This window comes from Mchenga conophoros, linkage group LG3 (genome assembly GCF_057382185.1).
Source record: "Mchenga conophoros isolate Kocher_MC1m ecotype Shallow Benthic linkage group LG3, M_conophoros_male_GT1.1, whole genome shotgun sequence".
Taxonomy (NCBI): domain Eukaryota; kingdom Metazoa; phylum Chordata; class Actinopteri; order Cichliformes; family Cichlidae; genus Mchenga; species Mchenga conophoros.
In genome coordinates this window covers 47,598,424-47,623,929 of record NC_140528.1, presented here as the reverse complement: position 1 = coordinate 47,623,929, position 25,506 = coordinate 47,598,424, and the positions used below count along the sequence as shown (strand labels likewise).

The following is a 25,506-nucleotide window of genomic DNA, read 5'->3' as shown; positions in this document are numbered from 1 at the left end:
ACATGAAAGAGAGAGACAGTTCTATTTACTCTGCCTCATTACAGGTATGAGAGTGCTGTTGCAAATTTTTAAAAATATACTCACTGTGGCCTTTGCAGCAACACAATATGACAAATGTAGCTTAAGACATAAAGCTAAAATGTCATAAGCCATCAACACAATGTTCATTTATAGGAAAAATGGTGATAACACTGCCAACACAAGACTTGTCTTATATGAAATAGTGAAGATTGGGTAAAGTAATTCTAAAATACCTGTTTGCAACATGGCTTTCATCTCAAAAATTCTTGAAAGGGTGTTGTCGAACAGCTAACAGATCATCTGCAAAGGCTTATTTGAAGAGTTTCAGTCAAGTTTCAGAGCTCATCACAGCATAGAAACAGCTTTAGTGAATGAGGCAGTATCATCAGAAGGCATGGCATACATTTTCAGTGCTATGCAGATGACATACAGCTTTATCTATGTCACGGTACTGGGTCGTGTGACCCAGTGTTTGAGTTTTTATGTATCTTTTGTATTCATTTATGTTCTAGTTTAGCTCATCTAGTTAATTTCTAGGTTGCATTTTTGTCCTTTGTTTTTTAGTTCTTTTTGTCATCTCCCCCTGAACCAAGGCTACGTTCACACTGCAGGTCTAGTGTGAACGCTCAAAGCGGCCCACATGCGCAAAAGAAGACGTCACACACAGAGCTGTACACCCAGAGCAAACAATATTGTCAGTGCGCCCCAGGGCAGCTGTGGCTACAATGTAGCTTGCCATCGCCAGTGTGTGAATGTGTGTGTGAATGGGTGAATGACTGAATGTAGTGTGAAGCGCTTTGGGGTCCTTAGGGACTAGAAAAGCGCTATACAAATGCAGGCCATTTACCATTTACCATTTGTTTGACTGGTGGCCCCTAATATAAAGACTTCGGACTTTACGTTTCCCAATTTTAGCTTTAAGTTATTTTGTTATTTACATAATAATGTAGATAACCTAATAATTATCACATCTTATCTTACAGAGAATGTGATGATTTTGTGGATAATCAAAGTCAGTCATATATCCACAAACACAACAAGCTGACAGTCAGTGATGCTGCTCGGTTTGCAGTCCTGAATATCACGGCACAAGCAGGATCCACTGCACTGTTAATGTTAGCTATTGCTATTGCTACCTCTGTTCGGTGGTGTCAAGCCAAACGGACTTTAACATGTGTTTGAACGAGCTGACGGTTCACTCATTAAGCTGAAAGAAAGATGCTTTAATCACAGGAGTCACACATGTGTCCACTGCACCATCTGGGAACTCTTCTTGTTTAGCACTCGTGATAACACAAACACTAAATCCTCCTGTTTGTAGCAGTGTGTACACCTGAGACTGTCACCTGTCTGTCTGTCCTGCACTCTCTCTCTGTTTCTTTCTCTCTGATTGTGGAATAAAAGTATGAACATGTGTTTATAAGTTACACTTGTGTTTGAATCCTGCAGCTTATCACACATTTGATTTCCATGTGTGACAACTGCAAGTGTCCAGAGTGAGGACAGACTGAGGGATCCACTGCTGCACATCATCTGTGAGGCTTTGCACCCCTGATGATCCACCAGGACAAACTCAGCAGTGTGTGAGGAAGAGGAGGAGGAAGAGCCAGCAGCAGCTGACAGATGGAGAGAATAGACAGACTGTTCCCTGTTTGTGAAGGACTGCTAGGAAAGTTTAACATAACTAATTGTCTGCCCTGAATCAGTCTTATTAGGTAATGTTCAAATAGTTTTATCATTCCAGTGTTTTCAGTGTGGGAGAAAGTACTCAGGGCCTTCAAGTTACACACTATGAAAGGCAGTAACAAGTTTAATGTTCAGAAACCTAAAGTATGTATCAGCAGCAGAATGGACCTAAAAATAAATGTTTGTTTCAGTTCTATGAAGCTTTGAGTATTTTGGATTAGTAGCACTGCTGTGTTTGTTGCATCATATTGCTGTAATTGTTTATATGCTTTATATATTCTGAGGTAAGTTGATCTATAGTGTTACATCATATTCTATAAGGATGTTATGTGTTTGTATACTTTCTGCCCAGTTTGACCCATTTAGCAGAAGTCAGCCTGTTTAAGGCTCTGATATCTATTCTGTGTGACTTAAAGCAGTTATGACATGGTCTGATTTTCTCACCCAATAAAGGAATATTTCATATATCAGTCTACTCTTCATTCTATCAGAAAGTTATCACAGCTCGTACATTTTCTTTTTATACATATATGTAAGCATTGAGCCAAATCAATAATGCCAACATCGTGGCTCAAGAGTTGGGCGTTCGTCTTGTAATCGGAAGGTTGCCGGTTCGAGCCTCGGCTCCGACAGTCTCGGTCGTTGTGTCCTTGGGCAAGGCACACCCGTTGCCTACTGGTGGTGGTCAGAGGGCCCGGTGTCTCAGTGTCCTCGCCTCTGTCAGTGCTCCCCAGGGCGGCTGTGGCTACACTGTAGCTTGCCATCACCAGTGTGTGAATGGGTGGATGATTGTGTATAGTGTAAAGCGCTTTGGGGTCCTTAGGACCAAGTAAAGCGCTATACAAATACAGACCATTTACCATATTAAACGAACAATATGTCTCTTATATATAATACATCTGTATATACACTGTCAAATCTACACTTGTGTGAAGGTTTAAGGTGATAGGAAATATAAATAACTGCAACTTGTATATAAATAACTGCAACTTGAAAAAAGAGTTCAAGCTCACTATATCAATCTATACGTCATATCATAATAATCTACCAATACATATAATATTGGCCATATTATATTTACATTACCACAGTGAGATGACTTTAGTCTCATGAACAACATTAGCTAATTGTTATTTACTAACTAATCTTAAATGACTGTTCAGTACAGAAATGAAGCCCAACAATCATGTTTTACAGTCCCGTGGTTTCAGCCTCAGATACTCAACTAATCAAAGTGATGTCATGACAAAAATGAATGACCAACAAAACAACAAAACGCCTTCATTTCTGTCACACAAAGCTGTATGTAACGTGTCTCATGGTTAGTATCATGGTTGCTAGGCAACCTGAACAGCGCGACGAAGCGTATATCGTCCCATTTCACAAGCCTCTCACTTCCGCAGTTCTCGTACTTATAGTACGCACTGTACGTAGTACGCGTAGTGCGCATACTTCAAGCGTGCAGACCCTGAATTGAGATACAGCCTCTGTGTTTAATTCAGTCTGCGTCGCGTCATCTGTTACCATCCCTGTCACTTTAGCTACACGTCATAATTCATAGTTCTCAAGACTCTGTTATTGTCATGTTCATAGTTATCTGCTCCTGTTGTGTTTTCATAGTCTTTCATGTACCAGTCCAGAATTCTGTTCTTTGCCTTTTCATGTCGTGTTCATTGGTCATAGTTACAGTAATAAGTCAGAGTCTTAGTAATTGATAGTCTTTAGTTGTTTCCCAGTTTAGGTTCTTTGTTTGGGTTATTGCCATAGTTTATGTTTGGTTATTTTTGCTTTACTGTTTTAGAATTGCATTTTAGAATTTAATTTTTGACTTATAAAGAGCTAAGTGGCCAGGCACCAGACTATTTATCTGACCTTTTGCAGCATTATACGCCCTCTAGAGCCCTTTGATCAAGTGATCATTTACTCCTTACCTTACACAAGTCTAGGATGGTTCATAGAGGGGATCAGGGGGCTGCGGTTGTGGCACCGAAAATGTGGAACGATCTACCTCTCCACATTAGAAAGGCCCCAACTGTTACTCTTTTTAAATCCCATTTTAAAACGTTTTTTTTTTTCACTTTGGCTTTCGATACTGCATGAGAGTTAACAATTCTTTTATCCTAATTTTCTTACCTGTTGTTGATGTTAATGTCACTGTTTAATTATTACTTTGCACAGCACTTTGGTCCAACTCTCTGTTGTTATTATATGTGCTTTGTAAATAAATAAATAAAACAAATAAAATAAAATTCATCAGTTGGACATGTCAGAGCCACCGGCCTGTAGCTGTTGAGGTCCTTGGGACGTGGAATCTTTGGCACTGGTACAACACAAGAGGTTTTCCAGAACTCTCCCCACCCTCCGGCTCAGGTTGAAGATGCGCTCCATCATCCCACACAGTTGATCTGCGCAGGACTTTACAACCCTTGAGCTGATGCCATCTGGACCCACTGCCTTCCTGGCTCTGATCCTCCTCAGTTCCCTCCTAACCTGGATGTTCGAGAGAGACAGGCTGGAGCTTTGTGTTGGCTGCGTGCTGGATGCTGTGGTTGGGGGTGGAGAGTAGTGATCAGGGTGAGTAGAGGAGGTGTGAAGTGGCTGAGGTATCTGAGGTGGAACAGCAGCAGTGGGGGCGGATAAGTCTGCAGCTGATGTTGAAGACTGCCTCACGGCTAAATCAAACCTATTAAAGGAATGATTCAGTTCATTTGCCCACCTCACATCCCTCCCAGGTACAGAGTTCTGACCTTTGTGGCCCGAGATGGTTCTAAGGCCTCTCCAGACTTCACCAACGTTGTTTTCTTGAAGCTGGTTCTCCATCTTCTGCCTGTAGCTGTCCTAGCCTTTCCTTATTAGTCCCTTCAGCTCTCTCTGCACCCTTTTCAGCTCCTCAGGCGCAGAAGAGGCATACAGGTAATAAACTGTATGCCTCTTTTGCGCCTGAGTAAAGTAAGTCCAGTGTTTTACTGTCTCTGGTTGGGCATGTCAGATACTGGGTGAAGGTGGGCAGTGTGGAGTTCATTGAGGATTGATTAAAGTCCCCTAATATTAGGAGAAGAGCTTGTGTTTGCAGTCTGCTGACCACAGTATGGAGAGCGTCACAGGCTGCATCCACGTTGGCCAAGGGAGGGACATACGTTGTTATCACGATAACATGCGAGAAACCCTGGGGATGTAGAACGGACACATACTAACGGCTAACAGCTCAATGTCTCTGCTGCAGAGTTGTTCTTTCACAGTGATGTTCCCAGGGTTACACCATCTGTAGTGCACAACACTGCCAGTCCCCCTCCTTTCCTCTTACCGCTCTCTCGTCCTGGTCGCCCGCAGCAGCTGGAATCCAGGTAGTGTCACACTCGTTCCGGAGTTAGCAGTGTTAGTGACCAGGTTAGCGATGTGAGCCCAACCATCTAATTAACTCTTAAATTAATTAATTAATTTATTTATTCATGTATTTTTTTATCAACTACAGAAAGAGTAGCTTTCTAGACATCTAATTTTAAGTCCACATTTTAAGTCTACATTTTAGAGACATAATTGGAGAATACTGGTGCAAAATTGGAGGGATGCATATAAGCAGAACAGTCAACATGCATAATTCATAATATTTGCATTTGGCATACTTAGTGGGATCCAGATAAAATTTTGTTTCCCTCTTGAAACTTGAAACTCTTGAAACTGCATCTCTGTTTTAATGTATAGCATAGATTAGATATGTACAGTACAAATGAGCCATGAGGAGAAAAAAAGCCATTTTGTAATAATTTATTCATGGATTGTAATGAAGCTTAAAAAAATATAATGGGATACCTGGGACAACATGAACTATATGGAAAAAAATATTATGCCACACCACTTAATCTGAATCTTTCCTAAAAATGTTGTGTGGATTCAAATGCCATAATGATTCAGGAGATTTTAAGCATTCTTTTAGCTTATAGCTTTAGCTGTACATTTTCTCCTTAAATGTACAGGTCCATGAAGTCCAGAAGGCCAAAACCACCTTTGTCTTTAGGTCACAAGGCAATGATTTGTTCTTAGTCTCATTAAATCAAGCACCTATTCATGCTTCTGCAAACCTGGTCACTGATTTAAAGGGTTGTACTGCAATAGGAACAAGACCGTTTGTCTTTCCACAATCATATGTTGTGTTATTTCAAAATGGCTTTTAGGAATCACAGTAACTCAGCCACAAAGTGGAAGAAAAAAACTTACAAAGCAGGGGTCGCGAAGTGGTTAGAGCCATAGTGCTTTAAAGTTCTCTCTATTACCCAAACTCTGCTGACTCAGTAACTGCAGAAATCTTAAACTATGGCATTTCCATCAGCCGTCAGCAAAAACAAAAACAAAAAAACACGGTGCACTGTGGGTTTCTATGACTGAGCAATTACTTTACTTTATTTTTTAAATTTTCACCAGATGCCAAAAAGTAGGCTGACTGATCAAAATCTAAAATTGAGAAAACACAAAATTCAATAAATAAAAGGGCATAAAACAAATAGTAGTCTGTAGGGACATTTTCATGCAATCACATGTGTTTGAAATGGAACCCTGTTGGGCCTCAGTCACCACAGAAGCACAGGAAGAGGAAGTTCATACAAAATAATATATCCTCAATTTAGTCTGATGCTCATGCAGTCAGCAGCAAGACAGCATGGAGGTCAGATTTCCCACCATCAGAATTTGTAAGTACTGACATTGTCTTAAAAAAATACATGGATAGACTGTAGGGCAAATTAATATATCCAAAATACAGCCATATATTTTGCATGTATTTTTATGGTGAGCTGTTTGTAACAGCTGTTTGTAACAGCTCACTAATAAATGCATAGGACTTATTATTAATGATGCAAAAAAAACCCCAAAAAAACCATGGTCATGCTTTATAATATGAACCATAAATAAGGTGCAAGTACCCTATTCTAACGTGCATTTTGCAGACAACAAGGCACAAATACACCGTACTTACATGCAGTTTGCAAGCAACAAGTCAGGTTTTTGCAAGAAGCAGTGAACAAAGTACACTGTAAGTACAACTCATGTTTTTGAAGTCAACGATGAAACAAGTAGATTGTAAGTAAAGTGTACTTTCTAAAATGTGAGTCACCTGCAAGACCCCCGAAACAATTAAAAAATTACACTGTACCACACATGACTAAGGCACAAGAAGCCTGTACTTTCATGAAATATGAAATATTTCAATAATAACATAAAATTTAATTAGGTAATTTTAATACTGGGTGATTTCATGGTAAAATCCTGGGAAAAAAAACCCCAACAACTATATTTCTCCATCTTGGATCTTCTGCCAGTAGATTCCTGCAAAATGCAAGTAAATACAGGGTACTTGTGCTTTATTAGCTGGTTGTGTTAAAAAGTGTTATCAAAAACACTGACAAAAATATTAAATATTAAAAGTCTCATTTTTAACCTTTTCAGTGCTGAATGTTCTGTTGCTGTTGGTTACAGTAGCTGAATTCAGTGATTCTCAAACACATAGTAAGTTTTTAATTATTCATGTTGTTTTTTGTGTTTTTTTAACCCTCCTGCCATCCTTTAAAAAACTCACACCCATCACCCTAGGGACCATTCTCAGCCACGCCCAAAAACGCTATAAAAAGACCATATATCCATATTTTATTCCACTTTAAATTAGCCAACCTTGTAAAACTACTTCTCCCTGAAATATTCATGTAAAGTTTTAATTATATTTTTGTTGTTTTAACCCTTCAAATCCCAGTGTTATTACATGAGCGCCCTGTGTTATTAGCCCCCAAAAACAAAAAACGAAACTAAATATTTCCACAAAAAAACAGTTGAAGTAATATGTGATTGTCATTATAAGTAGGCCTTTAGATGGACCAAAGATTGGCACCAACATACATTTTGACCTGCCATTATTTTTTTGCATTTTTTTTGCAATTTAAAAATTAAAACTTCAAGGCCCTGAGTCTTCATTGACATCCAAGAAAAGAAGAAAAAATAAAATCATATAATGATCATTTGGGGATGAAAAATAGCGTTTATAATGGAAGTCAATGGGCCGAAAATGGTCCCCAGGGTGATGGGTGTGGGGATTTTTGCTGCTCAGCCATTTTAGGCTGATTTACGGAATTCACACTGGAATATTAACATTGACAGGTAAAAACTATCCTGTGGCAAGTTTGGTTATATTCCACTGAACACAGTGGAAATGGCAGCCATTTAACACATAGCAGTGGCACAAAAAGGTCCCAAGAAGGCAGGAAGGTTAAGTGTCTGTGTGTGTGTGGATGTAATAGTGTGTGTAATAGATTTTATAATCTCTTAACAATCTGAATGTTTTTGAAACTAATGCAGTTGTTGTTTTCCAGGTAAAAATAGAGCTACAACATAAACCTCTAAAACAGCTCTGAAATAGCCCTTTATATATATGTATATATGTGTTGCATATACATATATATATATATACATACAGGGAGTGCAGAATTATTAGGTAAGTTGTATTTTTGAGGAATAATTTTATTATTGAACAACAACCATGTTCTCAATGAACCCAAAAAACTCATTAATATCAAAGCTGAATGTTTTTGGAAGTAGTTTTTAGTTTGTTTTTAGTTTTAGCTATTTTAGGGGGATATCTGTGTGTGCAGGTGACTATTACTGTGCATAATTATTAGGCAACTTAACAAAAAACAAATATATACCCATTTCAATTATTTATTTTTACCAGTGAAACCAATATAACATCTCCACATTCACAAATATACATTTCTGACATTCAAAAACAAATCAGCGACCAATATAGCCACCTTTCTTTGCAAGGACCCTCAAAAGCCTGCCATCCATGGATTCTGTCAGTGCTTTGATCTGTTCACCATCAACATTGCGTGCAGCAGCAACCACAGCCTCCCAGACACTGTTCAGAGAGGTGTACTGTTTTCCCTCCTTGTAAATCTCACATTTGATGATGGACCACAGGTTCTCAATGGGGTTCAGATCAGGTGAACAAGGAGGCCATGTCATTAGTTTTTCTTCTTTTATACCCTTTCTTGCCAGCCACGCTGTGGAGTACTTGGACGCGTGTGATGGAGCATTGTCCTGCATGGAAATCATGTTTTTCTTGAAGGATGCAGACTTCTTCCTGTACCATTGCTTGAAGAAGGTGTCTTCCAGAAACTGGCAGTAGGAGTGGGAGTTGAGCTTGACTCCATCCTCGACCCGAAAAGGCCCCACAAGCTCATCTTTGATGATACCAGCCCAAACCATAACTCCACCTCCACCTTGCTGGCGTCTGAGTCGGACTGGAGCTCTCTGCCCTTTACCAATCCAGCCACGGGCCCATCCATCTGGCCCATCAAGACTCACTCTCATTTCATCAGTCCATAAAACCTTAGAAAAACCAGTCTTGAGATATTTCTTGGCCCAGTCTTGACGTTTCAGCTTGTGTGTCTTGTTCAGTGGTGGTCGTCTTTCAGCCTTTCTTACCTTGGCCATGTCTCTGAGTATTGCACACCTTGTGCTTTTGGGCACTCCAGTGATGTTGCAGCTCTGAAATATGGCCAAACTGGTGGCAAGTGGCATCTTGGCAGCTGCACGCTTGACTTTTCTCAGTTCATGGGCAGTTATTTTGCGCCTTGGTTTTTCCACACGCTTCTTGCGACCCTGTTGACTATTTTGAATGAAACGCTTGATTGTTTGATGATCACGCTTCAGAAGCTTTGCACTTTTGAGACTGCTGCATCCCTCTGCAAGATATCTCACTATTTTTGACTTTTCTGAGCCTGTCAAGTCCTTCTTTTGACCCATTTTGCCAAAGGAAAGGACGTTGCCTAATAATTATGCACACCTGATATAGGGTGTTGATGTCATTAGACCACACCCCTTCTCATTACAGAGATGCACATCACCTAATATGCTTAATTGGTAGTAGGCTTTCGAGCCTATACAGCTTGGAGTAAGACAACATGCATGAAGAGGATGAAGTGGACAAAATACTCATTTGCCTAATAATTCTGCGCTCCCTGTATATATATATATATATATATATATATATATATATATATATATATATATATATATATATATATATATGTGTGTGTGTGTGTGATATTTATTTATGGAATGAAATTTGTATACATATAGAATTATCTTCTGAATATATTTAATGAAAAGTGACATTAAATTTCTTTGCATTTTTATGCCTTATCTTGGATGTAAAATGGTATAACGGTTTCAGTGATATGGTATTATGTGTTATCATGTGCTTCAGCTTCTGCTTGACATGTTATCTCAGTTCACATCTCCATCTTTGATAATTTCTCTCAAGTATTGTGCAAAATCTTCTCTTGATCAGCTGTCACAAAACAGTTGTCAAACTCTTCAAACTACTGAAATAGTTCTGCTGTTGCCATTTTTTAAAGGCAGATAATTTAGAAAACCTTAACTATCAACATGAGGTTCATTTATTCTATATATCCAAGTTTTATTCTATATATTCAGACATTGACGGCAGAGTCTTTATTTGATTTTCTCTCTCAGATTCAGGTTTTCCTCAAGTTGTTCCAAACAGGCAGCAGTTCTTTCAATCAGAGGAGGTCACTATCAGCTGTGAACGGCTAAATGGGCTGACTGGATGGAGAGTGATGAAAAAGATAAATGGAGGTGTTAGACCATGTGCTTCAAACTGGGAAACATCGATTGGACCTTGCAAAATTATTAATGCATATCCATCAAGTGACAGTGGAGAATACTGGTGTGAATATGGAGGAATACAACAAAGCAACTCTGTCAACATCACTGTAACTGGTATGTACATAGAAAAGCAATTATGTGTTAACATATTTAGTCCATTCACCATTTTTTCTGTTAAGTATATCACTTACAGTAATATACAATGTCATATTTGATATATATTTTCATAACACTAGGGGATCATTTTTCTTCATAAAATGCATCACAATCATAATAAAATAACACAAATACATATTTATTTACTGCATGTGCATTGTAATAATCAGAAGTATCATATGTTTTGAAAGAGATTTCTATTTAAAAATGATGTGAGCTATTATAGTTAGTAATGAATGAATATAATTAATGATTTCCATATATGTATAATTTTAACAAATATCACTTTTTGAAACAATAACTGTTACACATTCTGCCATTTAGATTTAGAAAGTCATGTGATCCTGGAGATTCCTCCCCAACCTGTAACGCAGGGAGAAAATATGACCTTGCATTGTAGAAAAAAGGATGCAAACTCCAGCTACACTGCAGAATTCTATAAAAATGGCGTCTCCACTGGGAGCAGCTCATCAGGAAACATAATGATTCCCACTGTATCCAAATCTGATGAAGGACTCTACAAATGTAGTATTGCTGATGCTGGAGAATCACCAGAGAGCTGGCTAACTGTTGGAAGTAAGATGCATCAATATTTCCCCCCCAAAAATGGAGACAAACTTTTTATCTGTGGCAGCAAAGATGGACCTGATCACACTTGAATGCTTTTCAGCATCTTTATTCACACAGTTTCTTGCGTCATACACTCACAGCCGCAGCTTTTTAGCTGCCAGCCACATGTACACAACAACAACACAGTCAGGACCCAGTTCACCCTTATATGCAGGGGAGGCATGACGAGCTGATGCAGCTAAGGTGTGTCTGTCTCACCTGCAACCGCGCCAAAGTACCCAAACTATATTTTAAAGCTTCATGATAAAGTGTGTAAATGAGAAATAATATATGGTCCATGATGAACATAGCCACGGTTCAAAGAGACATCAGAATGATGCCTTTACATGTCATTTTTGGAGGTTCAGTCCTGAAGTTGGTTGTTTTGTAACATAAGGCAACATCTTTATTTCGATATCTAATGATAGTCTGGTGTTGACGTCCATAGGATTGCTGTACACAGGTATGTGTAGTCAAAATGTGGTCGTTGTTGACATCTCTTTTTTTTTTAACAACAAACTTTTAGGTTATATTGAAATATCTGAAGTTCTTGTGGTGTTATTCTTAGTAAGGGTTTAGTTGACGTTTAGTCTAGTTGTGTTTTCACCCATGTCTCTGTGTTTGTGTCTTTTCCTGTCTTTTGTGTTAGTCTGTCATAGGTTTCTTGTCTGCGTGTTCATGTTGTCAAGTTTGTGTTATCATGTTATCATGTCAACGTCTCTACATGTTTCCTGTTTTATTTTGTAAGTCTTGTGTTTCTTTGTTCAGTGTTTAGTTTTACTCTTCTCCTACGATGTTGTTATGTTCATTTGTGCCAACTGTTTCACTATGTGTTTCTACTTCCCCTGATTACCTCCCATGTGCATTTAGTCTGTGCGTTGTCATTCAGTCTTTGTGAGGTCATCTGTTTTTCTTTACTCCAAATCACAGCAAGATTAAGGCTTTCACGATTCTGTTCAGGTTATGTTCATGTTCATGTTTCTTGTCCATACAAACTCTTCATAGTTTCTCACATACGCCTGTGCAGAACCGTATTCATGTCACTGTTTTCGTAGTCACTGTTTCTTCCGATTTAAGCCTTAGTTTAGTTTTGTCCCAGTTCTTTTTTTACCTTGGTTTGTGTACTCATGTTGTCACCCTCTATAAGAGGCTCACTTTTTGTTTGTCAAAGCTATTTGTTGTCTATCATTCACGCAACACACAGTCAGCTCCAGCTGCCTTTTGTTGTCCCATGTATCCTAGCACATTTTTTCTATTGGCTAATGATTGGATCAGTACGCTACCTTCTGAAATGGGACTAAATCATATTGGGTATACATAATTGTCTTGAATAGGATTTATTTAAGTTTTTACATGAATATATATATATATATATATATATATATATATATATATATATATATAGTAATTTAAAACATTTTAATCCTTTCTAATGCACATTGCAATTATCTTTCTTGCAGGTCATCCTACAGTGCCTTACTTAGAGATCTACCTGGGGCTCTGCATTGGTTTGGGTGTTTTATTGGTGGTCATTCTGCTAATATTGGTAGGAGTGTTTCAACGTAATAAACATCAACAAACCATCAGAAATCACACAGAAGAAACTTCTTTGACACCAGGTATGTTGACAGTATGCTCATCAAAACATGTCTTTTTATTTTATAACAATAAGCATGCTTAGTGATTCCTGGTGGATATTAATAATAATAATTTTTTTCTTGTTTATTTTGTCTTTTTTATAAGGTGCTCAAAATTCTACTGCCTCCTTCCGGTCTCCCTCTTCTGCACAAACAGGTCAGGAAGGCCAACATTTGTTTAGGAATAAAAAACATGAACTTCAAATCTACAGGATCATGGAAATTAGAAACACAGTCCTTTAGTAAACCGTATACCCTAGGACATGCACCTGCCATTGTATTGTTTGGTCTGTGATTTTAGTCCCTCAGCAGTTTTTTTAGTGTTAATTTTGATATCAAATGTTTCATTTAGCTTTTAATTTAGTTTAATTTTATTTATTTTTTTGTGGATAAAACAAAATTTAGGCATCTAAATCTTTTGAATTTTAATCTTGTCTTAGTTGACTGAATATGATTAATACCTTTGATTAGAGCAGACCTTTGATTAAAATTGTTGAATAAAACATCATCTTGTTTTAGTCATAATTTAGTCAACTAAATTCATAGTTTTAGTCGACTAAATATCATAAGACTTTAGGAGACTAAAAATGTATTCAGTTGACTGAAATAGAAAGTATAAAAGTTTGAAGTATTTCGACTGGTGTGTTTCTCCAGACAACTTATTTTCCTTGACATAAAATGTGTCTCTATATCTACTCTTAACATTTTGTCACATTTTCATGAGACACGGGGAGCACGAGAGCTAGATCTACCTTCCCCTCTGCAAAAAAAGGGTTTACCATTTCCCATTATAACCTTACTGCACAAGCAAGATTGGTCAATTATTTTTATTAGGCAACATGCTGTTATCATTTTTTGTATATAAATTGCATGTTACTGTTATGAAACAAATTGTGTTGTGTTTTCATGTGGTAGAAGCATATATCCTATAAATATGTGCCACTCTACTGGTTGCTAGGAAAGACAGTGAGATTGTAATAACTAATATAAATACGAAATATCAGGGTCCTAAGATGTAAGTAATATAATTTAATTTAGTAGTAACTTGTTGACCAAAAACAACAACACATTTTAACCATCACTCTTGTTTTGTCATTTCTCTTTCATTTTACTATCTTTACTTTGAGATGGTTATCATATAGAGAAAGTGTCTAGAATGAGAGATTTTAAAAAATGTAACTAAATTGTCTGCCCATATCTTTATACTTTGTTTAAGGTTTGGCTTATCTCTATATTTCAGTGCCTGCAGTGGTAAGCAGAGCTGAACAAAACAATGAGACATATTCCCTCATCACAAAACCAAGAATGCCAAAAGGTAATTTGCCTAAACTGGAAAACATTGAAGTTATAATACCCTTAATTGCTTAAAAGGCCTAGTGGAAGAGAAATATGCTATCATATAAAAAGTAACATCTTCCAGAAGTCCACACATCACATTTTCACAGCCGGAAATAAGTGAGGACAATTTACATTTGAATGTAATGAAAAGAAAATCATTCTTATGATGTTTTGTTGTTATATGCCTGCAGAGGACCATGCACTTGAATCAGTCCAGGAGACGTATTCTATGGTCAGAAAACCCAGAAATGTGAAAGGTAACTGAGACTGAAAAGATTTAACATCCTTTATGCTCACCACTATGTTTTGAGAACAACTAAAATGCATCTTAGTTTTGCTGCTTTTGGGGTATTTCTGACAGTGATGTTATATATTTTTTCTTTTTGATTTATATTTCTTTTAAACACACCGTGTGTGTTTCATGTTGTTGATATTTTGAGCTTTGTTTTGTGGATCTCAGGAAAAAAAAACCCACACAAGAAACTGACAGAAAAATATGTTGATGAGTCCCCTCGGTTTATCAGATTTAAAACAGTTAGATAACACTGTTTTAAATTTGGAGCCTTAATTTGTCATAGTTGGCAAAAAAAATTGAAATTATTAGTTGGTTCAAATATAGTTTCCAAGATTTCTGATAGCTCTGTTGTTATTTCAAAATAAATAAACAACTGTTTTGAAATTGATTGTGTCTCCAAACAGAGCTGGCAGCAGCGAGCTGGTTGCAGAGAGATGCCAGTCAACGAATTACTGACATGGATCCGGATAACTTTTACTGTGCAATACAAAACTAAAAGTAAAGGGAATGCTAGTCTTCAGTGTGCCTTTTAATTCCTTTGGAAAAATTGGCATTTATATAAAATACAATGAAACATTTTTGTGGTTATTAGCACATTTCATTCCTTTTGTATAAATAGTTAATGTCTAATTGGTGAAAAGATGGCTGTTTATAGAAACTTGCAAACATCTCACCCTCATGGTTTGTTTTCTTAATTATCTCCATTCTTCATCTGAGAGTAAAACGTCTGCCACTTCACATCATCATGTCTATTTTAAAGGGTAGCAGTTTTTTAAAAAATAGTGAAGCCCAGGTCTATTTGCTTTGCCTCATGCCTCATTATAGATATGAATACACTGTTGCAATTTTTCAATATACTCACTGTGGCTTCTGTGGCAACACAGTGTGTCAAATGTTAGTGTTGTGTCAGCTATCAACAGAATATCCGTTTATGGTAAAGATGGTGATACTGTCAACACAAGGTGGGAGAATAAATTTAATGCAAAAAAGTCTGCGTTTTGTTATAAAAGAAATTTATCTAAGATGATTATGTTGTTAGCTTGTTTTGTGAGTTGTTTTCATATACATATATATATATATATATATATATATATATATATATATATATATATATATATATACATATATATATATATAATTGATTCATTTCTAATTTTTTGTAATATGTTTGGTGTGGACTCTTATTAAAAACACTGGCCTAACAACTCATTTGTGGTTAATATAATTATTTATTGTTGCTATAGTGAATTGACATAGTAAGGTATTTAATCTCAGAATTCTTTCCTCACACAACAGAGCTATTTCTTCAGCATTGTGACCAGCACTAGAAGTACTCCAAGTTGTATTTTTTCTCCTCCTGATTTCAAATCAGGAAACTTTTGCATGCAAAATGAATGTGATAACATCAACATCACAAACCTCCTTTGTTTAGTCACAAAAGAACGTAAGGGACACAAATATTTTTCTAGCAGTACAGGTGGATAATCAATGTTAAAGGGCAACATTTAGTACTCCAAGGTAGTAGTGAGACATGTTTTATGATTTAAAGATGGTGAAAAGTAAATGGACTCTATACACCATGTTTCATTCCCCCTTTTAACAAACACATTCATAAAAACACATTTTTCTGTGTTTTTATGTATTTTCTGTGCTGGTGTGATGGAAGAGGAAGCTAGGCACAGGATGAGATGGAGATCAGTAATCCACTGTGGCAAATCTCAAAGGGAATAGTCGAAAGAAGAGCTTAGGCTGATGGATGGAGAAGTACTGTTTTATCTGTGAAATAACCTTTTTTGACAACTGTTGCATTTTAGGGGAAAAATGAAATTAAGATCGTTAGATATCCAAGTCACCTCATCTGTCTCGTCCAATGAAGATCTAAGCACTGAAACATCAGGTTAATGGAGAGACTTGATGTGTTTTTTCTTTCTACCACATCTGTCACCTTGCAATGTTTAAGAACTGTACAGTAAAAACATCCTCCAAGATTACTTGTAAAGTATCAGCTGGGTACTTGTGCCTACTTTGTACAACTTTCAGCTTGCAGTAAATGTATTACGAAACTGTTGAAGACGGTAACTTTTTAAAGACATCACTGTTTACATTTACAGTATTTTATATAGCCACCATGTATTGAAGTAGCTATTACCTGGAAATAAGCTGAACTGGAAATTGGCTCATGTGGTTATTACTCTTTTCATCAGAGTTTGTTTATTAAGAGATATCCATTCAGCATAACAGTTCATCTTTTACTGTCAACTAGATGATGCTGCTGATATGAAGAGCTATTAATACACTGACTGGTAATGATAGTTTCACTTGTAACCACACACACACACACACACACACACACACACACACACACACACACACACCAGGCTTAAAAACATGACATCATGTGACAGATCATACCTATCTTTAAATATCTGGTGCATTTAATAGTGATGGTATATTAAGTAGTACATTCTGCTGATAATGTGAATTTTGCTGTCACGGTACTAACGTATTTTACACGTTTTAATGTCTTATTTGACATTTTGACACAACCTTTGTGAATGTTTTTTTTTTCTTAAACAAAATAGAACTACACACTTGCAGTATATCCAAAGCAAAACTTTAGCTATAGAAAGACAAAATTAAAGACAGAAAGCAATCAGATAACAAATAGATTTGGAAACTGTGATGTAGAATGTGAATGTATGAACTGGTACATGGCACCAACATGCACTAATATTCAGTTTATATTAAGGTCATCATCAACAGTATTGGGTTGTCATTACCAGTAAGAAAAGAAAAAAGCTACACAAAAATGCCATTTCTAATCTTGCATCGGTATCTACTCATATACTGTACTGTTGTCATAAATCTTATGGCCACTAGAGGTCACTGAGGTATAATTAAACATTGTGTGAGTGGGGCAACTCAACCAATGCCTTCTACTGTGTTTATCTGGTGATGACAGGGTCTCTTCTGTGGAAGAAATAAAAGTCATCTTCTCTTTACTTCAGCTGCTGCTGTGGATTTTGTTTTGTCTATGAACTCTTTCCTGTAGTGGTTATGTCAATGTTAGAGACTCTTCATTAAATGAATAATGTGACTGTTTTAGGCTTTACTTTTATGCCTCTGGTCTGTCTGATTGGAGTTACATTTGAACTTCATTTCTGTTCTTTATTTTCTCCAACTGTTCAAGAATTGTTTCTAAAGTCTTGTCTAATTCTTCCTTCTTCTCTGTCATTACCTGAACCGCATACACTACTGATTCGTTTTCGTGTATTTTTCTATCAAGAGCTTGCTTCATTGAACAAAAAATAATTTTTGTTTCCTCATCTTGATTTATTTTTGCAGACTGTATATTATTTTGTTCTGTCTGTTGCATATTTGTCACCAGTTGATTTTTATCTTGCTGTTTCTCTAGCTCCCGCACTTCGGAAGTAAGTTCATCAATATCTTTTTCTAAATTAAATTTATGATTCATTAATAATTGAACCGCTGTTAACAAATGAAATTTGTCTACTGCTTGTTTTTCTTTTTGAGCCTCAAGATTTTCTTGTTTTGTATTTATGTCACCAGTGTCAATACAGTCTTCGGTGAGATGCTTTGTTTCTCCTTTCTCCTCAGTGTCGAGCTGAAGTGATCTGTGATCAGAGGACGTTCTTGTGAAGTTTCTTCCTGTTGTACAAAATAAAGTCATTTAAATTCACAGAAATCTATTATCCTATAATTTTTTTAAGAAAATATTTTTTTTGTCACTTTTTACAACAAGATACTGTACCTCGGCGTTTAGAACGATATTTCCACACAACTAAGACAACTGCAAGAATTAGCAAGACTGTCACAACAACAGCAATGGTGATGTGAGCCGCAGAACTACATGAGGGGTTAAATAAATCACCTGGAATGAGAACACACAGGATATTTTACACAAAAAATACATAAAACTATAACTAAATACTTTGTGTGTTTGATTTTTTACCTGGAACATGTATGTGTGTCTCTCTGCTCCGGTTGGTGTTCCTCTGTTGGACTCTGCAGGTGATGTTGTTGCTGTGTCTCTTCTCCACAGTCACTCTGCTGCTGACAGTATAGAGGTCATCAGGACCTCTGAGGGTCTCTGTAGGTCCAGCAGAGAGGAGGTTTCCCTCACCGTCCAACCACAGCAGCTCAGGCTCTGGATACCAGCCTGCAGACTCACACTGTAACACCACTTTACTGCTGTCCTCACTGTTCCTCATTACAGTGATGGTAAGTGATGAAACTACACCTAATTTTGAAAAGGGAAAACACATTGGTCACTAGTAGCAACACTAAAGGGCCATTAAATTTATTGCAAATGCACTGAATACTTGTACAGCGACTGTATTTAAACCATTTAACAGTGACATGAAAAACACTATTCTACTATTCTGTATTTTTTACCCTTATGATTTTTTACTACTAACAATGTTTTTTTTTTCTAAACTAAATATTGACTGATGATTTTCAACATTAGATCTCATTTTGAGCTTTCTGTGCAAAGACTATATCTCCACTTACCAACAACAAGCTCAACACTGGCTTGTCCACTAAGCGCAGGACTGAAGCATTTGTATGATCCCCTATCTGACAGTTTCACTTTGGAGAGTTTTAGTGAAATGTCTCCGAGCTTCAGGTTGTTAATGGGTAGTGATGTTCTTTCCATGTAGGCTTCATTTTTTTTATTCACGAGCTCCACGCCGTCACGCCAAACATGCACAAATTTAGGTGTGAGGTCAGATCGTGTCCACTCTACTGTCATATCAGCAGCATTCACAGCAGGATCCAGATGGCATGGTAACACAGTGTCATCACCAACTATTGCCACAACTGGCTCAGATGGACCAACCACCCGAGACACACCTAAAGGAAGATTACAAATACGTGTCATTTTTGAAAGAAAGTTACCAAACATTGTTTTATTAGTTTCTGATTAGATTATTTTAAACCGAGGTTCAGAAGCACAGGTGTTGTACATTTGCTGTTTTAGCCTGTGGCATAAATGAAATGGCTGACATTTAATCAATAACAGAAATATTTGAGTAATTAATAGACTTAGATGTGTTGCATAATTTGTGTAACTCCATAACGATAAGACTTAATTACCTCCACAAAACTGTGCTAAGTGAAAGAAAAAAATAAAGTGATGAAAAAGGAAGACACAGATGGCCCCAAGTGGCATTTTACAGCATCGTCCATCCTTCAGGCAAAACATTGTAGATGTAGACTGAAGTGAAAAATATGGGAAAAGAATCCTAGAAGGCACAGAAAATTGAACATTATTCATACAAATAACCACTATAAACAATTATGATTTAGCTTTTCACATCACAATTGTAGACATATAAAGCATCTTGAGGCAACTGGGGCAACTACAGAAGAACCTTATCTGTTAATCATTGATAAAGGACAATCTGTCCCTTGTTTAATGAGGCTTGTTTGATATGGCATATCAGAGCATTTAGAGTTTACTGGCTCTTTTGCCTTTGTGGGCGTCCTACCCTCTTTCCAGCCTTATGCACCACCTCTGTGTAGAGCTATTTCTCCACAGAGAGGAGGCACCCAGGCAATTTGTACTTAAGGTCAGAGAGTCTTTAGTCTCTGGTGGGCAGTTACAGTTTATATTATCACATTTTTGTTAGACAAATAAAAGGACACAAAATATCTGTCTTAAATTTTGCACCGTTGCAACACCTTTGTAGACAAAAATGTACACTGACAATATCTGCCATAAAATCCTAATACAGCAATATTTTTTCTGTCCTTTTCCCCAAAAATAACCAACTTGAGCGCTTTTCAAAATGATCAAACATTAAATAATTTTCAAGGTTTGAACGCTTTAAATGCCAGTTTAAACATTTGAATCATTACTTATCTATGGAAAAACTGACAAAACCTATGTTTGTTTCCATATATGTGTCTGTGTTTTTGAGGATTTTATGGCAGATGTTGTAACATTGAGGTTGTCATGTAAATCTGCTGTACAAGGCAGGATGAGGACCCAAAAACAGGACTCAATACTCATAAGAACTACATGAAGAAGGAGCTTAATTTCATTGTAAAAACTACAACACTTTATTATTTTCTGCACCCTAAGACACACTTAAAATCCTTGAATTTTCACAAAAATCGACAGTGCGCCTGATAATCCAGTGCACCTTATATGTATTCTGATTATGCTTAATGACCTTGAACCAAACTTATGCGGTACACGGCGCTCAAAGATCTGTCAGAAAATGTTTTAGTACGACTTTGGAAGCCGCACCACTTGATGGATTGTCGGAGCATTACGGCTACCGTAGGCAGGAGCCTTTCGGAGTAATCTGGGTCCAAACTCCGTCTTCTCCAGGTCCCAAAGTCAAACGAGTTGAAAACTGTCTAAACTATTTCCTCTCTAATAAAATGATCAGCGTTGCTGCTTTACTGGGTGTAACAATTACGTTTAACATCTAGGCATCCATGAAAACGGAATTTATTAAATTTACTTTAGCTGGAAGCTAGCAGGAAGTTAGCTCACTAGTTTCCATCTAAACATGATATACCATGTTCTGACTAAGAGATTTCTTAAAAATTCAAACGTACAGCTCTGCTATCACTTCAACATAAATTCGACATAAATGAAGACAGAAAACTAAACATCAGTGACGTTTGTAGGGTTACTGAAGTTGGACTACCTGGTATATAATGATGTGCTCCGTGATCGCTAGTGACAGCTATGTTAGCATAACATAAACACAGTGAAGCTGTGCTAACTAAATGCTAACTTTTTTGACTTATCTGACTTGTTTGTTTTGCTTAACCCTTTAAGACCTACCATAGAACCAAGTCCGCCAGAGCTTATAGTATATTTTTACATGCTGTGGTGCCATTTTTGGGAGCATTTCAACTTGCTATACATCAATACAACCATTACAGCCTAGGTTTTAATAATATGTATGCATTATCTTTATAGTAACTACATAAATTGCAAAAAAGTGCAATAAACTACGAAAAAATTGAAAATCGTTTTTGCTTTTTTAACATATATTTCTAGTTAGAGAAATTTAAGAGGCTTATCCCTCAAAACTGAGAATACAAAAAAGTTGCACACAATAGTTTCCTACCACAGGAAATTTATTTTGAATGTCTTCATAGTTTTATTTTTGAAATACACCAATTTTTATATACTGCAGGAAAAACGAAAATAGATATTATGATGCAGATTTGCAAAAAAGCAGCATATGCATCAAAATAAACTATTTCCAGCAGTGCGATATGAATCCTAAGCATCCCAGAAACGACACAGAAAGTCATAAAGTCAAAGATAACTTTTAAAAACAGGAGTATAGGCTCAGATGGTAAAAAAAAAACTACATTTCCGCGAAAATGACGTCACTTCCGGTTTTGGGTAGATCATGGCGGACATGCGATAGTTCGCGCTGATAGACGTAGGAAGTGTTATGAATAGCTGATCGAATCGGCAAAGCGTGTTTCTGGAATATTATGTTTTTATTGCTGCAAGTGCTTTTTATGCAGTTTTTTCAAAGCTATATGTGGAAGGAAACTATGATAACATATGCAAAAAAAAAAATTTGCGCCAGCTTACGTGGTTGCAGTGCTACCGGGATTTAAAAATAGTTACGCAAAACAGAGTGTGCCCGCTCTGACCGGTTTTAAAGGGTTAATGTGCCTTATAATCTGGTGTGCCTTATGAATGAAATCAGACCCGTTCATCGGCAGCGTGCTTAATAATCCGGTGCTCTTTATGGTCCTAAAATATGGTAAATAGGAGACACGAAACCAAAACTGCAAACTAGAAACAAGGAACTAAAACTAGAAAACAGGGAAATTGGTTAACTAGAACTAGACAAACCAGGAGGAAATTCACAGCTTCAAGGAAGACAGAGAAACAACACAGCAACATGGGACAACGCAACAATGTGCAGAGCAAATAACAGAGTCTAAATACACAAATAATAACAATGGAATGAGACACAGGACGAAAACACAGCTGGAACAAATCTGACAAGGATTGAGACAAGGAGGAAGCAAACTGGAAACACTGAACACAGGACTTGGAACTGTCAAAATAAAACAGGAAACAGACAGAGACTCAAGACATGCAAGATGGCAGACACTACCTTCACCCAAAATGACCAAAGAAAAGTGGAAAACAGTTAAACATGAGAGGTTTTTGGAAAAAGTTTGTGTTTTTTCCATTGTTTAAGCACTGCTTCCAGCCAAGAGTGATACCATATATGGCCTATAGCTGCAGAAAAGGCTAACATTGTTATCTTTTTACAATAAAACAGCTGAACATGAGAGGTTTTTGGACAAAGTGTGTGTTCTCCATTCTATAAGCACCGGTTCGAGCACTGTTTAAGCACCGACACCGTTTCAAAAGTACCAGTTTGGCACCGGTATCGGATAAAACCTAAACGATCCCCATCCCTAGGTTTCACTACCATCAGGTTAACTGCACAGCCCCCAGGAATCCCTGAGAGAGTTGTATCAGTCAACCAGTAAATTTTCTAGTGTTAGATATTCTACCCTTTTGACGCCCTCTACTGAGGCAGGCCCACCATGGGTCAAGTAATCCTCGGCATGTGTCTCACGGTTAGCTGACTACCTTAGCTGCCCGAGTGATGTCAGCCCTCTTTAGTCATAGCCAGTGACTGGTCCTCTCAGCAGTGTTATTTAATTCTCTTATAGCCTGCCTTTGTGCCTGTCCTCTGATTCCAGTCTCTCTAAGTAGTTTTGCTGTTGTACTGGCAACAAAGCCCCTGCACCCCACTTCCACTGGGCAGACCTTGATCTTCCAACCGCTGTCCTCTGCCTCAGCTACCAAGTATGCATACTGCAGTTTCTTACACTCAAATGCTTCCTAATTGCATCCTCCCATGGTACCATCAGCTCAGCCACGTAAGCAAGTTTGAAGGAGTTAGACCAAAGGACAAGGTCTGGTCGCAGAATAGTTGTTACAATCTCTATGGGAAAAATTAACTTCTGATCTAAGTCACTCATGAAAGTGGAAGATTGAGGAAATATTTCTCACACTGTAAACGCTACATCCAGATAAACAGAATGAACCTTTTAGGGACTAAATCCCAGAGGATAATTGAAACCTGAAAATGCATGAACACTGGGTCACAGGCTCAGTGCAATGACAATGGTTAGATTTAAGACCGTTATTCGCAATAGAGGTATTTATAAATAACACAGAAGATCATTTTTTAGCTTTTATAGGCAAGCTCTGTAAATAAATATTTATTTAGGATCTGCTACTACTTTACACTGTATTGAATTCGAGTCTGTTTAACCTCAACACCCTGGTTATTTTTTTTTTTTTTGATCACAGTTTTAGACATATCATATTGAGAACTAAAAGAAAATTAATATTCCCATTTAACTTCATGTGACTTCCTGCCTCGTTGCAGCTAAAAGAAACCACCCAAACACAGGATATCTGTCACGGACCCGGCTCTGGGGACTCGGGGTCCGTGGGCAGTGGGGACTATGACTGTTGTTGTTGTTGTTGTTGTTGTTGTTATTATTATTATTATTATTATTATTATTTGGTGTGTTGTCTGCACTGCCCCTTGGCACATCTGTATGTAGGCAGGTATGTGTGTGTGTGTATTGCCTTTCTGCTGTGGCCAAGTTACAGGCACCTTCAGCCCTGGGGGCGTGGCCTAACTTGAGGGCTGGCCACACCCGAAGTCCTGGCCGCACACCTGCTCCTCATCTGGGCTCGTCGGGGGAGCTATTTAGATGAGCGATGGAGCTTCCACCGACGCTGGATTATTGCGTTTGACTACACGTCAGTCTTCTAGCAAGTCAAGTCAAGTCAAGTCAAGTCAAGTCAAGTGAAGTGTGAGTGTATGCCTGCTGGGATAAGTTGTAACGGCTGCCTCTATTGTTTTCCCCTCAGGAGGAGTGTGGGACGAGAAGGAGCAGTGAGCACGGGGAGTGCAGGGACACTGGGGATTTATTGTTGTTTACTTCACCACCTTGTAAATAAACACTGTTGCACTGAAGAGTCCGGCGTTTGGGTCCTATTTCCCCATCTCCCCACGGTCTGCCAGCCAGACCGTGACAATATCAATGGAAAGCCCGGGATGTTCTGTATTTCGTACATCAGGATTTAGTAGGGTAGCTTAAATAATTTAAAAAGTATAGATCAAGAAATGCCCATTATGGAGGGCATAAATGAATAGACTGGTTGCTGGGAGGATATTGGCATGTCTTTCTGGCTGAACAGAAAATTTGCCTTATCTTAGATTTCCTGGAATCTACCTGCGCTACTCTCTGAGTGCCTGTGTTTCCCTGCTTCTCATCTTTCTCCTCAGCTGTTATTATTCGAATCCCTTCATTTGATAGCTTTGAAAGTTTTCTGTAGACATTCTTCAATCTCGTTTTTCTTTTCTCCAGCTCTTGAGCTGCTGCAGTCAGCTCTGTATTTTATCTCTATTTGGCAAATACATTAAAGAAAAGCACAAAGGCTCAGCCAAGGCTGGAGGTGACCCATCAAACACTCACCAGAAACACAGATCAGCTTAGACTATGACCTTTTATTTTGAAATTTATTTTTAGTGTTTTGTGTTCTTGATTGTTTGTTCTCTTACTCAAAACAAATGAAAAACAAAACGAACAAATAAAAAAATAGACTTACCACAGATAAAGACCCCAGATTCCGACACAGTGATCCAAACTGTCGCTGTCAAAGTGAAGTGACTTACTGGAGACGAGCAGGAACTGAGACAAGAATTAATGAGTCACTGAAAACCAGACAATCCAGTCTGATCACCTTCTAGAATTCCTTGGTCTATTCATCATGTGAACAGTGAGCACTATGAACACAGGGACAGGTTCACTTGTGTAAATCACGTGTAAACCAAAGTACAAAATAGTTTCAGCAGTTTGTTATTACCTTCAACAAGGAGCTCATGTTGTTGGTAGTATTTGTATTTCATTCTGTCTGTAAACACAACCAGTGTTGGGACTAACACGTTATTAAGTAACACGTTTTAGTAACTACGTTATTATTGTGGTAACAAGCACGGTAACTAGTTATTATGGCAAAATCAGGAACGCGTTAAT

General features: G+C 37.6%; 2 protein-coding genes across 2 annotated transcripts; one reads left to right on the top strand and one right to left on the bottom strand.

Annotated features, from left to right (window-relative positions):
- Positions 1–6,361: 6,361 nt before the first annotated feature.
- On the top strand, positions 6,362–15,378 carry LOC146579075 (uncharacterized). Its single transcript, XM_085260891.1, has 9 exons — positions 6,362–6,392; positions 7,147–7,206; positions 10,228–10,494; positions 10,861–11,112; positions 12,606–12,764; positions 12,889–12,939; positions 14,023–14,097; positions 14,312–14,377; positions 14,820–15,378. Exons 1-9 carry the CDS (start codon positions 6,362–6,364, stop codon positions 14,909–14,911), a joined length of 1,053 nt encoding a protein of 350 aa, XP_085117017.1. The 3' UTR covers positions 14,912–15,378.
- A 255-nt stretch (positions 15,379–15,633) lies between these two features.
- Positions 15,634–25,136, bottom strand: LOC146579074 (butyrophilin subfamily 2 member A2-like). The gene is made up of 6 exons (XM_085260829.1): positions 25,079–25,136; positions 19,534–19,682; positions 18,949–19,290; positions 18,389–18,676; positions 18,188–18,307; positions 15,634–18,084 (listed from the first exon to the last, which is right to left on the bottom strand). The coding sequence occupies exons 2-6, from the start codon at positions 19,640–19,642 to the stop codon at positions 17,558–17,560; spliced, it is 1,386 nt and encodes a 461-aa protein (XP_085116955.1). The 5' UTR covers positions 19,643–19,682; positions 25,079–25,136; the 3' UTR covers positions 15,634–17,557.
- Positions 25,137–25,506: the final 370 nt, after the last annotated feature.